At 39.9% G+C, this 16,759-nt stretch overlaps 1 protein-coding gene across 2 annotated transcripts in view; it reads right to left on the minus strand.

Moving 5' to 3' along the window:
- Window positions 1-16,759, minus strand: part of LOC149263756 (Golgi SNAP receptor complex member 1-2-like) — a 258,445-nt gene that overhangs the window by 89,948 nt on the left and 151,738 nt on the right. For both annotated transcript variants that reach the window (XM_089426661.1, XM_089426655.1), the window contains exons 3-4: window positions 10,289-10,378; window positions 10,079-10,150 (exon numbers count right to left, since the gene is read on the minus strand). In XM_089426661.1, coding sequence (XP_089282787.1) covers window positions 10,079-10,150; window positions 10,289-10,378 — 162 coding nt within the window. The remainder of the gene's footprint in view (window positions 1-10,078; window positions 10,151-10,288; window positions 10,379-16,759) is intronic.

A 16,759-nucleotide genomic window follows, 5' to 3' on the forward strand; every position in this document is an offset into this window, starting at 1 on the left:
TAACATGATTCTCAGTGATCAAGTGGTTGAACACCATGCATACCAAACTTAGGGAGATCAATTACCAAATGTGTCTGCCTAAGGTAAAGATCCTCCATATCTAAGTCTCCTCACTCATTGGCCAGGGTAGTGGCAATCCCAACAAGCCCAGCTTGTGGGTAGGATGCATGTTGGGTATGTACTCCATCAAGTCTCAGACTTGACTAGGGGAGATCAACTTATCAAAATGATAAGGATCCTCCAAACCCTATAGCTCCAAGGAGTACCCCATGCCACCAAGAGCTCACAGTGCTCAGTGTTCGTGATCAACCAAGATCCCTTCTTGAAAGGGATACTTTCTCCAAAACTCCAGCCTACTCTCTGAAAACAAATAACCTCCCTTTTGGCAAAGGATTGGTGAGAATGTCAGCGACCTACTCATTAGTTGAAGCCAACCTGCTCATTAGTTGAAGCCTCACTACTTCCCTTTGTGCTAGAGCATCATCGCCCCCTTTGTGTTGGAGCCTCAATGCTCCATCAAAAGTCACACTATTTGCAATATGATCAGCCACTACTAGATAGAGTGCACTGGAAGTCATGAAATCAAAGCAAGACCTATACTAAAGTAACACCTCAATGTGTTCTTCTTGTTCACAGCACTCCAAGTTCACTTGACATCAACATATCTCACCAATCATAGCACTACATCGATCCATGACTGACTGTATCATCTAGGTATCTCAATACCAGCTTTGTGGTATTCCAATATACATGACTAGGCTCAATCTGTCTCAATGAATATGTTGCAAATCAAGGATCCATCTGGCTACCTGCTAATCGTGGGATCCACCAAATCTTGATTTGAAGAGGAGTCTCTCAACTGCTTCAATGTAATCCATCATCCTAAATCTCTAACAGCATGCTTCCTTTGACAAGGAAGACCTCATCATCTCTCTACTACCCTTCTGATCTCAAGAAGTGGATCACCTAGGGCTGAGATGATCTGATCCTATCAAAAAATAATTTATTAGCATAAGAAAAAAAATCAAAGACATACCTTCAACCTTAAAGAGAGGTTGGAGTCTGCGTCACATGTCCATCAATCCAAGCATACAAAGCTCAGGAGCCTTACTAGAGTCCACATGGGGCTTTCTTCAGTCTGCAATCAGGAGTCTCCTTCTCATGTGCCACAAAGCCTGAGGTAGCTCTTGGTATGCTTCTTCCTTAACTATCATGGAGGAAGCCAACCACACATACATATGATATCTGGCAACAGGTGCTAGGATATTAACATAGTCCTTTCCTTCTGAGAACACATTCCTTATCATTGTTGAACTTTCTATCAAGGAAGCATTTGACATTATTTTATCTTTTGACATAATGGTCCTTGGCACCTTGCATGAAGGATATATTTCTTTCAGCATCTCCTCTCAGGAGTCAGAACATGACAGTGAACTCCCTCTAAATAGGAAACCTCTTTTAGTCATAGTCATCAACCTGGGAGACTACAATCCTTTCTCTAAGGTTTGAACCCTTGTACATTTTCAAACACCACTCTAATCATGGGATGGCTCTACATCCTCCTCAATCTCGATATTGAGGACTAGGTCCTTCCATCCATCTAATGTACTTGTTGACCCTAGAACAAGAGCAAGAGCAATAATAGAAAAGTAAATAAACATAATGAAGGTGTACTTGATGATGAGATAGGACTGTCTTTCTTCTCTAGATATGAGAGTAACTCCTTCATTTTCCTACACTAGTTCTCTCTTGATCCTGCCTCCATGAGTCACCATTGTCCATCAAGCATATGTCAATGTCGTCTTCTTAAAAAAATACATCCTCTTGAGCACCACATGCATTCTCATTCTACATTCTCCCAAGCCTGGCTATCAATGTACAAGATCACCACAGCATCTGCATCATACCATCTCCTATTGGGAGACCATCCCTTCTAGGGTTACTCTGAATCTGTCACAGGTACTTAAATAACACAATGGCTTCTCACTGATCATATCATTGTGAAAATTCCTCAACCGCAATTCTTACTGCAGCAAACTGATGTTACTTCTCCTACTTGCCAATTCATACAAGGTATTTACTGTGTGCTATGGTAGATATCAAAGTAAATACAATTGCAACTTTCACTTAATTAAATTATATGCAGAAACAAGAGACTAAGCAAGAAAGAAAATACAACACAATAACACCGTTATTTTTGGACAAATGTCCCTGGAAAAACCCAATGTGGGAAAATCGGTGCCGCAGATTTGAGGGTTTATTATTATTAAGCAGTAGCAAATTCTAAATACATCTCTGAATAGCTCAAGGGTTATTCAATTACATAAAGAGAAATATTGGCAGAAAGATTTGTGAGATTACCTCACACAATCACTGAGAAAAATCTTGGTTGATCCGATCACTGGATGAGGTGCCTCTAGCAAGCCCTGCGCTTCCTCTGCGCAGTCCTCACGCAGTCCCTACGTCACCCCTCTAGGCACTGCATCACCTAGTCAACTAATCGATTTGTTTCCCGGAGTCACTGCTCTCAGCCTCTTGGCTCTTGGCTTCTGAAACTGACTCTGCTGTAAAATTTCTGACTCTCTCTCACCCTCTGCGTTGCCTCTCCGTGGCCCTACGTCAGCCTCTGCGTGAGAGCTGCTAGATCACTCTCTGCCTCTCTCTGCTAATGATTCTCCAGCTGAGAAAATATATTTCTCTATGGATGCTATCCCTACCCCTCAACTGCAAGAATCTACTCGATCAGAATTTCCTCCTGAGAACTTCTCACTTCAGAAATTCGATCTCTCGGTGTGTTTTCCAAATGACCCTCAAGCCTCCTTAAATAATCTTCCCATCGACATTCAACAGCCCAAATTAGAAGCTAAGCAATGGCTAAAGATCATTTATGCTTGATCATCGTCTTCTTATAGAAGTTACAACCATAGTTAGATTAATACCCATTAATTATTCTAATTTCTTAAGTTTAGACTTCGGGACCCATTAAAAATAATTAATTATTTCAATAAAACTGTCTCCAAGTGGAATTTCCCAAAACACTTTATTTCTTTGGAATACATTTGCCCAAGCGTCCCTGCAAAATTTGAGAGTTAGAGCACATCCGATGCTACCAAAAATCAACAATCATCTCATAAAGAAATTATGAATTATACTATGATTCCGATGTTATAGAACCTAGGCCTTTTCAATATCCAAGGCCACTCCTGGGGTTTTCTCTCAAACCCTAACCTTTATCTGTAAAAACAAGAGCTCTTTAGGGTTTCCTTCAAACCCTAGCATTCTTTTAGGTCTCCAACATCTTCATCTCTTTCACTCTGCTTGATCATGAAATCCATCATAGGTGTCTACACAGGGGTGATCTTAATGACTTTTCTTCAACCCAACTCTGATCCCATGTTAATTTTTAGGGCTAAATTGTTCTTTGTTGTAGATAATTGCATTTTTAAACCTTTTCAACAATTTACACATTACATTCACCCCATAACATCATATCACCATTAGCAATTATGTAGAGAGAACAATAACATCAACAATGCGGCAAAATAGAAAGGAACAATAAAAGAAAAGCATACACAATAGAGACACTGGGATTTAGGTCAAAGACCAAGCTGAAAGCCCACAAGGGGGAAAACCCAGCCAAATTCTTCTTCTTAGATATTCATCAAATGTTCAGTTGAGATACAAAGTGCAATAAGTATGAGACACATCTTTCAACATCCAATACATTAAGCCAATCCAGGATTCTACAAGATCCTTTTGAGATGTTAGCAGACAAATATATTAAAGAGGCATACACAAGCCTCCATATCACTGTCACAAGTAACAAATGTATCTGTCAAGTATTCTTGATATCATTGTCATAAGGACATTGCCACACACCATAATCATAAGAGCACAACATACATCACTATCACTATCATACTGCATACATCATTGTCACTGTCATAGAGCACTTCACTGTCATTGTCATAGAGGTTCTGCCATGCAGGGATACTGCCACACAACTTAGTTATAAGGACATTGCCATTAGAACACTACCACACATCTCTGTCATAAATACACTGCCATATATTACTAATATAAGAACAAGAGCCACTGCTCAAACAACATAGTCATGTACATTATGGTCATAGGGGCACTGTTGTCATACACATCATTGTCATATACACAAGTACCATTATCATTCATCATTGTCACAAGCACAAATAACTCTACCTTTCATCATTGTTGTAAGCACAATATTCATTGTCAATAAGAACACATATCACAGCCATAATTGTTGTAATAACACTTCCATGCAACACAGTCTTAAGGTCATTGTCTTTGCTCATCAGGTCATTGTCATACATTATTGTCATTCACAAGCTCTTCTAACTAGCCCTTGTACTGCCATACAACCTTTGTGCAAACTGGACCTAATCAATATAGGAAGAACATCAAACTTGAATGAGAGATCAACATACCTTAGGACATCATGAAAGATACTTCAACCTGAGCACTATACTCTGATATTTCAGCCCTGGTTAGGGCACCCTGTGGCAGCTATAGGACTGCTCTTTTCATGACCAAACAACCCTTCAAATACTATGCTAACCTCCTCCAACAAGCCTTCCTATCCCTGTGCTGTCTTACAAGAAACTCGTCCTGCATTTGGATGCTCCAATACGCCGCAAATGGTAACCACAAATAGGCCGCAGATAGATGCCTCAACAAATGTCTGAATTGAATGCCCCAAATTAAAGAGGGAGATGCCAATTTACAGTTGTTTCCATATACAAAAGGTCACAACCTTTGGGGTAGGCCGACATGTATTTTGTGTTGAGGGAAACATAAATTCAAATTTGCTTTTGAAAACATTTAAATATATTTTCCACATGTTTTGAAGATTACTTGCCCAAGTAAATTTGTGACATTAAATAATAATAAGAGGAGAGCCAATTGCTAATTTCCTTTACCCAAATTAAATTCTCTTTGGGGCAAGATGGGTTTCTCTTGGGGAAATTCACCCAATAGTTACCCCAAATTTCAACATTTATGTAATCATATGCTTTCATTGGATGTTTTGAGGCATACTAATATGGATCATAGGCCAAGTTGGATGATTGACTGCTCTTGATTGTACCCTTGCTCCCATGCTTCACCTGGGAGGATATCATTTGCCCTTAGTTCTGTGTGACCTTCCATGAGGTTCGTCCTTCAAGAGGGGCACTAATAGGAGCCATTGATTGAAGTAGCATGCCCAAGGTAATCCATACTTGTCACCTTCCATGTTTCCCTTATTATCCACATCCATTCGTTGGGTCGATTGTCATTTGCCATTGGCACTAGCACCTTACATCCTCAACTCTAATTCAAGGCCCGTAAATTTTCCCTGAGAGGTTGATGCAATTGAAAGAAAGCTAAAAGCATATGAAGCCACAAATAAAGAAAAAGGAAAAATGCAAAATATGGTTGGGACATAGTAAGCATCTGAGCAGAAGGCTAGCATGGGCTCTACCCCCTCATTAGCCATCACCTAGTTCCCCAACATGGCATTCTCTATTTGAAAGGAACTCTTAAATGTCTCAACCTCAATGAGCCAAAAATTGTTACATCCCTAAGGGGTATCGAAAAAGCATAAATCAAGTTGAGCCTCCTAAGCTAAGCAATAATGAAAGATAATCATTAAAATAAAAGGCGCACTAGAGAAATGGAAAAAGCAGGCCGAGGAAATGGGTAACTCATTCCTCCACAGATGCTCCCTCTTCTTATTGGATTACTTAGAGATGTCGAACCTCCTTCAACTAGTACCATGGCTATCACCATCTTCCTTGAAGTCTCGCCCCATTCCATCACCACCTTTATCACATGCACCTATGCATTGATGGGCCTACCTGTGAAATGTACTTCCCCTTAGGGGTTGGAAGAAACTAATAGGGCTAATGGCATAATCATCCCTAACATAAACGTAGTAACTTGCTTACAAATCCTAAGCTAGAAAGACAATGGAAGGCAAGGTGGTGGGAACCATTTTTGTGCCCCTAAACATTAAATATGGTCCACTTTGATACGTTACTAGTTTTTGTCCCTAATGATGTTGATGTCACTCGATCTTGAGGGTATGTTTCAGTTGGTTCATTAATCATGCAACAAATATCATTTGAAGGACGGCTTGACACCTATCAAACACCATTCAGAGGATGTTTTACCTAGTCTTCAGATCAAAGATGATCTTGCACCCCCAACGTTGCCCTCTTGAGATGAATGTTGAGCTTTAAGGAATCTCCACATGGTGGTGTGCCCCTTGCTACACCTCCAAATGCTAAAATGTTGAGCCGCAAAGCCAAGGTATTGTCTTGTTTAATGATGTGCCCAAATGAACCCAGGACGCCCCCATACTGGCCTTGACCTTGTTTGATGGACACTGCCTTGTTCCAGAGCCCAGATGATGATGAAGATCACTGAGATGACTTGGGACGTTTAGCACATCATGCATAGATGCCAACGCTTGCCCCAGAGGTTGCCATGTCTTCCCTACATGCCCTTGGGAGTGACATGTGCATCCTTGATGATGACATCATGATAGAGGAGATGTACCGATGCACTTTGATGATTAGCTTGATTGAGGAGCACTCATGGACCCCCTTTATCACTTGCTTGATGGAGATTGTCCATTCTAGGAGGATGACTTCATGGTGGAGAACATTTATTCCTACGTGTGGGAGATTTTGATGCATTTATTATGTTCTAAAGTTATCTTAAGGTCGACTTGTGACCTTTAGGCCTAGTTAAATGCTCCAAGCAAACTTATGGAAAGTGACTTGGTTGCCCTCATATAAATAGAGGGAAGTCACTTTCATTGTGTATCATAACACATTCATTCACTCCTCTCTCTCTTAAGAATTGTGCATTATCTCTCTTGTACTTTTCCCTTGGATGTGATGGATATCTAATGGAGAAAATTGCCATGGGAGGGAGATTCTTGCATGGAGAGCCTTGTTTGGGATTTATGAAGTGATTCTTGTTAGAATTGAGTAAGTTTATTGGTATTATCTTCCATTTTGCATGCTATATTTTTGAAATTAGGGTTTCTATTTGTGCCATATTAAAAGTGCAAAATCTTTCATGAAATCTTGATTCTTTATGGTATGTAAAATTTGTCTTGTAAGAATCCATCAAGGGAAATTGATTTATGCATCCCTTGATCTTAAATCTCCCACATAGAGAAGTCGTTAGGGTTTATAATGAAAGAAATTTAGTCTTCCGCCCTCTTCATCCAAGGCTCTCTATTATTGACCTAACCCTAATTGACTCCCTTGCCCAATTGAGAGAAAGAACTAGTCTAGTTGTGGTGATCATAAATTTACTTCTTTTACTAATTTCTAGGTCGCTAGGGTTAGGGTTTGGCTTGAATTTGCATGTTATGGTAATTTTGCATCTATATGTCAATATTCTATGGATTAAAAATTGCATTTAATAAATTGAAAAGGAAAAATCTAGCATTTATTGCATCTTTACACCCAAATTAGGATTGACGTCTAGACTTTTTTTGTTGTTTTATGCATGTTAAAGAGAGTTAAATCACTAAAACTCCAAAAGTTTCCTTTTCCCTATCTTACCCCTTGATAGCCTTTGATACTTTGTTGAATCTATCTCTTAGAGGCTATTTCTTGGCTGTTATATGCTTTTCCATGTTGTAATCTTGCATATCATAAAAACCCTAGTTTATAGCAGCCCTTTTCTATTCCATTGGGATTGATGGAAAGTGTACTCGATTGCTTGTATCTCTTACCATGGCCATCAAGGCTCTTCCTTCCTAACCATTAGACCATGTATCACCATTAAGCCCTTGTTTGTTGAATATCTTTTTGGACGATTTCTTTAGGGAAGCCTCCCTTGTGGGGATAACATCCACCACTAAATAGCTGGAGAGAGGCCATTGACGTGACAATGGTGGCTGATCTCTTTGTTGCCATAGGACCTAGGTTGCCTAGTGAGGCTTTGCACTAGGCCTGCTAGATTTTGCAGTAACAAGAACCACGTAAGTTGGGACACACTCCCCAAGAGGGCGATTGAGCCTACATATCAAATTTGACTACGTCAGCAGTCCTAACCACACCTAGCAATACAATAGAAGAATAATGTATAACTTGAGCCACGATTACAACTAATGATGCACATGAAAGTGTTGTAGCCACATGTACAGATTAAAAGGTATATTTTTAAGGTGGTGCTATACCCATCTAAATATGATGTGATAATCAATATTCCCCCTCAAATAGCTTCCATCCCCTCATCCTCCAATAGGGCAAGATCTGAATAACCATAGCTTGATCACCAGAAAAGTTCAACTTTTGGAAACTTCAGTTTTCTTTCGGCCTCTTTGTTTCAGTAAGTATTTCTGCAATGTAGTTTGAACTTGACCATCTACATAAAGCATCCCGGTATGCTGATTAAACATCCCTTGCTCTAACTGTGTTCCATCAAGCATTGTTAGAAACTTAGATCACAAACATTCCTCATTGCAAAATATGTTCCCTGCAAAGTTACAAGTTGTAACAAGTATTCCTACTATTTTGTACAGCACTTTGTGCCATGTTTCACCAATACCATGCAATACTTGTGCAACTACATGAATGATGTCAAGGATCTAACAGGCCACTTTAAATATATTATTGCCTTCCAACCTCAATAGGATTGCTCATTGTAAGTTCCCGGTAGAAAATATTTTAAATGAGCCAAAAATATAGTCAATACCAGTCACCCAACCAATGACTCTCTTGAAGTAGAAAAATGGTTATAATCAAATCAATAAAAGAAATTCCTCTGAAAAAAGTAACCAGTGGACTCAATGACTAGTAATCAGGAGCTTTCTTAAACTTTGATTTAGAAACAAGCATATGCTCAAAGGGAACCAAATCAGTTTAGTCAAACCATTGAAATAGGCAGCAATTCTGCTCCTGTGTTTTAAGGAAAACAAAAAAAAACGAGTACTTACTCCCAGCCTATAGTTAGCAGTGAACGTCAACCCTAGCATCTCCTGCTCCTACTTTATCTAATCTACCAGATTTTGTTTATGTACAAGACAGATAACGGTAAAAGACAGCAGTTTCCAAGACACAAAAATATTAGAACATTACTCTAGCACTATCTTATTCGACCTCAAAGTGCTACTTTCATATTTTCTGTCAAGATGTCTCATGCAAAGGCTTTTCGCGAATAAGGATTTTATGTACAAGCAGCTTTATTGATAAGTTGAGTAAAGAAACTAAGTTCTAGTATTGTGTGCTGAAGACCTGCAATCATTTCTTTCAAGGATCTTCTAGAACATTACCAATTTCAACACTCTGCTGGACATTGGATAAACCAACGCTCCCTGTGTGTTTCATGACATGGACTAACTGCTTCTCTTGGATCCTTATCTCTGGCGATGCGATCGTTGACTAACACCTGCGGGTTTTGGTCTAATGGCAATCGTGATTCCCAACAAGTGGTATCAGAGCATAGGTCACGAGTTCGACACACACCCGGCTCACGTTGGGGGGGACATTGTTTGACATGGGATAAACCAACGCTCCCCATGTGTTTTGTGACATAGACTAACCGCCTCTCGTGGATCTTTATATCTGGCGATGTGATCGTTAACTAACACCTGCGGGTTTTGGTCTAATGGCAATCGTGATTCCCAACACACTCTTCAATCTGCCCTGGTTTTAGATGCATCTTGTGCAAATGAATAAGTTGAGTTTAACAAGAAAACAAGTTCCAGTGTTGTGTACTACATCCTGCAATCATCTTCTTCAAAGATCTTCCAGAACATTACCAATTTAGCATTCTTCAAGTTGCCAAGGTTTTAGATGCATCTTATACCCCTACTTGTGCAAATGAATATGTTGTTCCATTGGAATGACAAGTTTTTGTGTCAATAATATTCCTTGCATTGGTCCTCGAATACCATCTTTACATGAGAAATTTCGGTAAATTTTGGGTTAAGACCTGCAAAATCTTGTATCAAACTGATATAGCTTAGAAAAAAGAATCAACCAAGTGCCAACACTATCCTCTGTATGAACTTTTAGAAAACAGAATCAAATCTTACCTGGGAAATGCTTCCATGTATGGCTGCCCTCTCTCGTAGCAAACTTGGTCCAGGTGACATACTTCCAGAAGCCTGAATGAAGTTGCCCAAAAACACAAAATTCTTCTTCAATAAAGCAAAAGACATGCCATGCAGAGAATGTAGTCTGAAAAACATAAATTATTTAAATTAACAATTATTTCTAATACATCCCACAGCCTATATACACACCTTGTACTCACTGATGTCATTACGAACAGACGTAAGGAGCTCAGCATGCTCCCTCATGGCATTAATGTTTCCTTTCGTGCGCTTAAATTCCTACCCAATTAAAGAAAGAAAAAAATAAGCAAAAGACCAAAACTTGTAAATGGAGTCAGATGTTCAGGCAACCAAAGATAACTAATCTTTTATTATTTCAATATAGCACATCAATCTTTTTTCTTGTAACGCTTAATGTAGAATTAAAGTAACATAAGCTAAATGCAACTAAATAGATGATATGAAATACTGCAAAGAAATACTAAATAATACAAGAAAACAAGGCAATGGAACTGTTAGGCAACATGCCATTAACCATCTCTAAACAATGTCAAAGAATATGGTTGCAACATCTCTCAGAAGTATACAATGGTTTGTATTAACATGTCCACTTTACATCTTTGGAAGAGAAGGGCTCCCAAATTTCATGAAGGATCATTGGACACCCAGATTTGTATTGTTACCTCAAGCCTCTGATCTGTAGAGATCCTTAGGCCTTAAAATTTGATCATAAACAATATCAAAAATGTTCAACACATTATTCAATCCAAAACCCTTAGAGTAAGGCAATGCCATACAACGACCATTTTATGGAAAGATCAATTGATGTGCACTTGCATCTTTGAGGGGATAACCCCAAACCCCCAATGAGCTAAGCTCCAATACAATAATATTCTGATACACGATTCATATGGAGGACTCAATCCTTATTTATAGATAGCTAGAAAACCCTAATCATAACCAAATGCAAACTACCTAGTGGGCCATCTTTAACAAGGCCACAATACATTTATTCAATGCTCACTATCTTGTGGACCTTATTCAATAACAACAAACAAAATGGGCATATACCACTGTACATTACATGGCCACCATACCTACACTATTATATGGGCCACCACATTACATGGTCACCATGTTGGAAAATCTGCACATTGTAACTTATTTTCCTTACCTTGATAATTACTTTTGATGTTAGATGTTCTTTTATTACTTCTTTAATTTTGTTCATCAAGCAATTACCAAAAACAGGAAGATCACAAAGAGACAGAGTGTGATATAGGCTCCAAGCTAGGGAAAAACCCCTCCAAGGGGAAAACCCGGAAAAATGCTTCTCTTCTTCTTTAGAATCTGCTTACAAAAAGACTTCCAAGACCCAAAGACCCAAGCCAACAAGCCCTCCAAGACCTAAATCAGCCCCCAGCAAGATCTTCCTAGAGACAACTTCCAGTACTTCAATACTACTACTGCAACTTCGTCTCCCTCCAACTGCTTCAAAATTTCAACTTCTTGTAGCTGGCAGCTTCACAACCCTAGCAAGACAGAGAGAGAAAGATAACAATTGACGAACTTTGACGTATGCTTCTCTTCTTCATCCTCCAGCTACTCCTCTTCACCTTCGTTATCGCAAATCGAACTAGTTTGAGATGAGTGTGCAAATGAGGTCAAGCTCCCTTCTATTTATAGCCTTTCTTAAGGGTCGAATAGCCCTCCCTTAGGTCACCTTGTCCTTGCTCTTGGGTTGACTTGGTCTTGGGCTTATCCATGGCTTTTACATGATAAAATAAAATAAAAAATTCATTACAATGAGTCCAAATCGGACTATGACACATGACCAATATTATTATTTATCCTAGAAAGACCTAGAAGACCTAAAAGCACAAAGAACATGCTTTTGACTCAAACTTGAGAATGAAACCCATACTCTAAATAAAATACAATTTCTCTTTCTTTCATTTTTCTTTCTTTATAAAGAATATACAATGTCATGATTACAATTACATCATAATGAAGACCAAACCTAGTTACAATTTTCAACACACCCTCTTAACTAGGGAGGTATTCATGGTACAAGGAATCTCAATCTTGAAGCATTCTCATAAGAAGAGTTGGATTGATAAGCCATCTTTTGTCAAGCATCTTTATATCATAATCAGCATTGTCCCTATTACCCACCATTTTGTGTGTGATATCCCTAGGACAATTTTTTTCTCCAAGATGGTCCTTAGCCGACAGCCAGCAGCACCTTGCAGCCACCAACTAGCTCGTTGTGCCATTTCTCCGCCACCTGAGCCAGCCATGTGGTCCCTCACCCATTTGCCATGATCATATGTTTGAAGGTGGGCCTCCTGAACCTAAAGGTATGCCTTGTAATTTGGTAATTGAGTATTGTAGTTTGTTTATCATGGACACTTCTAGGCATGGATTAATGGGGAGATTCGGCAGAAATAATGGGCTAGGTCTGTGCTCTTTTCCCCTAGACCCCCTTGAGATATTAACCTTGGATTCTAGTCCCATGGGATCTCTTTTACTAACCATTTGACTTTAGGGATGGTATGTCACGGGAAACCCTAATTTTGGTTGCGTGGTCATGCTCCCTTATCTGCATATATTACCCCCCTTTCCACTCATTACTTCCCCATTCATCATTTCTCCCACCTGGGTCCACATTCCTCCATTGGGTCCACATAGGGCTAGCTCTCCCCTTCTCCTTGCCCGCACCTTGGGTCAGGCCTAGAATGATGCCCCAGAGGTTGATGCAGCTAAAAAGAAAGGCAAAAGCATATTTGGCCACATTCAACAAGAAAATGTACCACAAAATGCAAAATATGGTCAGGACAAATACATTTACCACGTGGGCAGAAGCCAATATATGAGTTTTACCCCATCATCATGGCCATCACCCTGGTTCCTACAAGTTCTATGAGCCTCCTTCATCATATAGGAAACCATGATTGTCCCAACCCCTAGTGGGAAATGAACCACCCTACCTTAAAAGGGGGTATTCATTGCTATATCTTATGCATCATGCTCTTACCCCTTGAGCCCCAAGCAATTAATCAAAGAAAATCATAAAAAGGCAAAAGGCATATAAAGAAGGGTGGAAAAATCAAGGTCGAGGCACCTCATGTACCACGGTCGCTCCCTCTTATACATTATAAACCCAAGTGTGGGCTTCCCTTTTACTAGTTTCCCTTGTACCCCAACATGTGGCCCAAGGTTGCCCCTTCTCATCCCTTACTTCATTCACCTATCTGTCACATGCCACCAGCTTTTGAAGGATGTACCTTGAACATATTATCCCCTTTAGAAGTAGAGATCACCTAATAGGATACTTGGTTCACCCCATTTGGAGTTTAAGAGGCATTGGCACATCTTGAAGTCCATTATGGAATGGCATGCCATTATGAAGTCCCCACGTGTGGTCCATGGTTGGTAAGTTAATTTACTCGATTTCTCTAATGACTGCTTGTATTGGAAGGCTAGGGGACGCACTGAAACTTAAGTAGGATTGCAGATGGTTTCGTCTTGGGTTTGGTTTCCCTATACGGTGTCCTAATCCTCCAGAGGGATATATTGGCACATGTAGGGTGTGTGTTGAGAGCCATGGGCCTCCACAGCAATAAACAGTACTCCATGGATCCCCGAGGATGTTCAAAGATTGCTCGAGATTCACCTATTGGACAAGGAAGATGCACCTGGTTCACCTTTGCCCAGCCAACCCCACAGATGTACCATACACTTGGCAGTTGACCCAAGACTTGTAGGATGATGTGGCATCACCTACACCATCATTAGAGCCCTTGCAGATGATCTACAAGCATCTTCGACTCATTTGGAGACCCATGAGGTTATTATTGTGCCCCCACACCCACTGGGAGCACCACAGGTTTATTGTTTGGAGAACAAGGGGCCAACCCCTTGTCCATCACTTTTGAGGGTCCTATTCTTCATTATGGCACCTATGGACCTCATCAGGCCACTTGGAGGGCCCTACGACATGTATTATTCATCATCTGACCTCTTAAGAGGCTTATTCTTTCATTTGTGAGCTAGTTTGGTGGGCTTGTCACCAAAAGTTAGATTATTAGCACATTATTTTATTTTTGGGGCTTATGTAGGCCAAGGAGACTAATTCGAACTCCTCATTAGTGTATAAATACAAGTGAGATGAGTTCATTTGCTCATCATCACTTTGGATTGGATCTCTTCTCTCTCTTGAGAATTTCGCACTTTTTCTTGGAGGATGAATTGGAGCTTTATGGATGAATTTTGATGTGTGGATTTGGTTTATCTTATCTTGGAGCTTCTCTATTGTCAAATTGTGGATGGTTGGATATGTTCTATTACATGTAAGTACATGCTTTTAATGCTATTCTTGTTTTACTTTGTCATATACATTGGATTGAGATTTTCGTTATTTTTAGGGCTAATTGTTGCATGCATTTACTGCTTAAATTGTGGAATTTTTTCTCTATATAGCATCTCTCAATGTATGGACCATGTAATTTGAATGAAATCTCCTAGGGATAATTCTATCAATGAATTCATCTTGATAATCCATCACCTTTTGCACATCGAAGTATAAAAGCTGCAAGATTGCTTCTCTTTGACCTAGAAGGCTAGCAAAGTAGTCTTGAGGCCTCCTTGACTAAGAACCAAAGGTCCTCATTCATATTTATCATAGACTCCATTCTCCCAAGACTAAGGCATTGATCTACCAAGAGGTGGTCACCTAAAATCAACTATTTTTCACCTTTTCCTAGGTCTAGCCAAGTTGGGTCACCTAGGGCATCATTTTCCCAACAAAGTAGCCCTCCAAAAAGTTCAATCTCCTAGCTTCTCCTGCATTGGTGTTTCCTCAAGGCCTCCTCCAATTTTGAAGCCATTCTGACAGTGGAGTTGTGAGAAAAGCCAAGCCCTAGCTCTGAGATCAAACTTTGCCCTAGTATCCCCAAGGCTAGTGCCTCATAAGATCAATTCAACACCCTCAAGTGAAAAAAATTTCTTTGATCCTTTTCCCCTCCTTGTTTGGGGTTAAGAACATCATTGGTTTCTAAACTCTTTCCTCCTACCCTAGACTGGGTCCAATTGGTCCCATTCCTTTGAAAAGACAATTCTTCAAGAACGATCTCGGATACCAATGTCAACAAGGATTTTGGGGATTGGGAAACTCTTTCACAAGTCATATTCCCTAAACCTAACCCTCAAATCCTCCCATCCTTCTCCTAGAAGACATTGTACCTTGCTTAGAAAGCAAGCAAGCTCTATTCTTCAACCTCTTCTGGAAAGGGATTATTTGGGTCACTCCATATCAATTTATTAATTTATCCTTCATTGGTGACTCCATAATATATCGGGCCTCCTCCCATCAGTGAAAGTTCATAAAGAGTGGGCTAAGTCTCCATTTGTTGCCCTTGGTCTAGCATTTGCCCTTTAGAGATCCCCTTTAGGTCCCCTGCTAGTTTGAGCAGTAACAATCCCTGAAGGCCTTAACTGGACTAGCTCATCTTTAATTATGAGCATTATGCCGAGAGGCTTTACGTGAGCTGCCACACTACCTCTCAAAGCACATACCCCATCAAAATGTCCACAAGGTATGTCCTTTTAGGACTATTCTTATCTTGGATTCCCAAACCTGTATCCTTAAAGAATATTGGTCCTCTTCGACTACTCTTATCTTGGATGCCCTACCTCATCCTCAAAGAGTATTAGTCACCAACTTCTTTCCCTGGATTCTCCAATCCATAAGAAGTTTCAATCTAGATGCTTATCCAATCCTCTGAAGTCCATTCTTTCTTTATGGCCTTCACTAAGACCTATGTTGCAGGAAACATGGTATAGAGGTCCGTTTCCGTACGGAAACGGGTACGAAGCGCGGAAACGCGTTTGGTACGGCCGTGAAACGTGTTTCTGGCCGTACCGCCACGTTTCCCGAAACGGAAACGTGGCCAGTACGGCCGTGAAACGTGTTTCCGGCCGTACTACCACGTTTCCCGAAACGGAAACATGGCCAGTACGGCCGGAAACGCGTTTCAGGGCCGTACGACCCACGTTTCCTCATTAACTTGTGTTTTTTTTTATTTTTTTTTTTAATTTGTTTTTTAATTTACTTTTAGGGTATGTTAGTGACTTCTTGTTGCTTCTAGATGCGTGTCTAAAGTTATAAAAATTAATTTTTGCCCTAGTGGTTATATGCAGTTCATCAGGAAGTTTGAGGGATATGCAGTTCATGGTAATGTTAAATTCTTAAAGTAAAAGTGATATTCTCCTTTATTTTTCATTTTCATCCTTTTACTTAAATTTTTAACATTACCATGAAATGACTCAGGATGTTTGAGAGTGGTTTCGCCCTCATTGGATTTCATATGGAGAAAGTAGAATTTTAGATCTCACTCAAAATCCAACGGACTTATTTGTTTTTCAAGATTTCAGGATTGGAGGGATTGCAATGTTTCCATTGGATTTTATCATGTACTAAGGTATGGAACTTGTATTTAATCAAGAGAACCAAGCCCTCTATGCAGGGGAAACTCCCAATAATCAAGATCATGTAGGGCACTAGGGTAGGAAACGTGTATTTAATCAAGAGCACTAAGGTCGTTCGACTATGTAGGAGGAGACTCCCAATACAACAGTGGTCCTTCTAAAGAATGGGAT

This window comes from Pinus tabuliformis, chromosome 6 (assembly GCF_031772625.1).
Source record: "Pinus tabuliformis cultivar Carrire ecotype Pingquan chromosome 6, CPIR1, whole genome shotgun sequence".
In the NCBI taxonomy this organism is placed as follows: Eukaryota; Viridiplantae; Streptophyta; class Pinopsida; order Pinales; family Pinaceae; genus Pinus; species Pinus tabuliformis.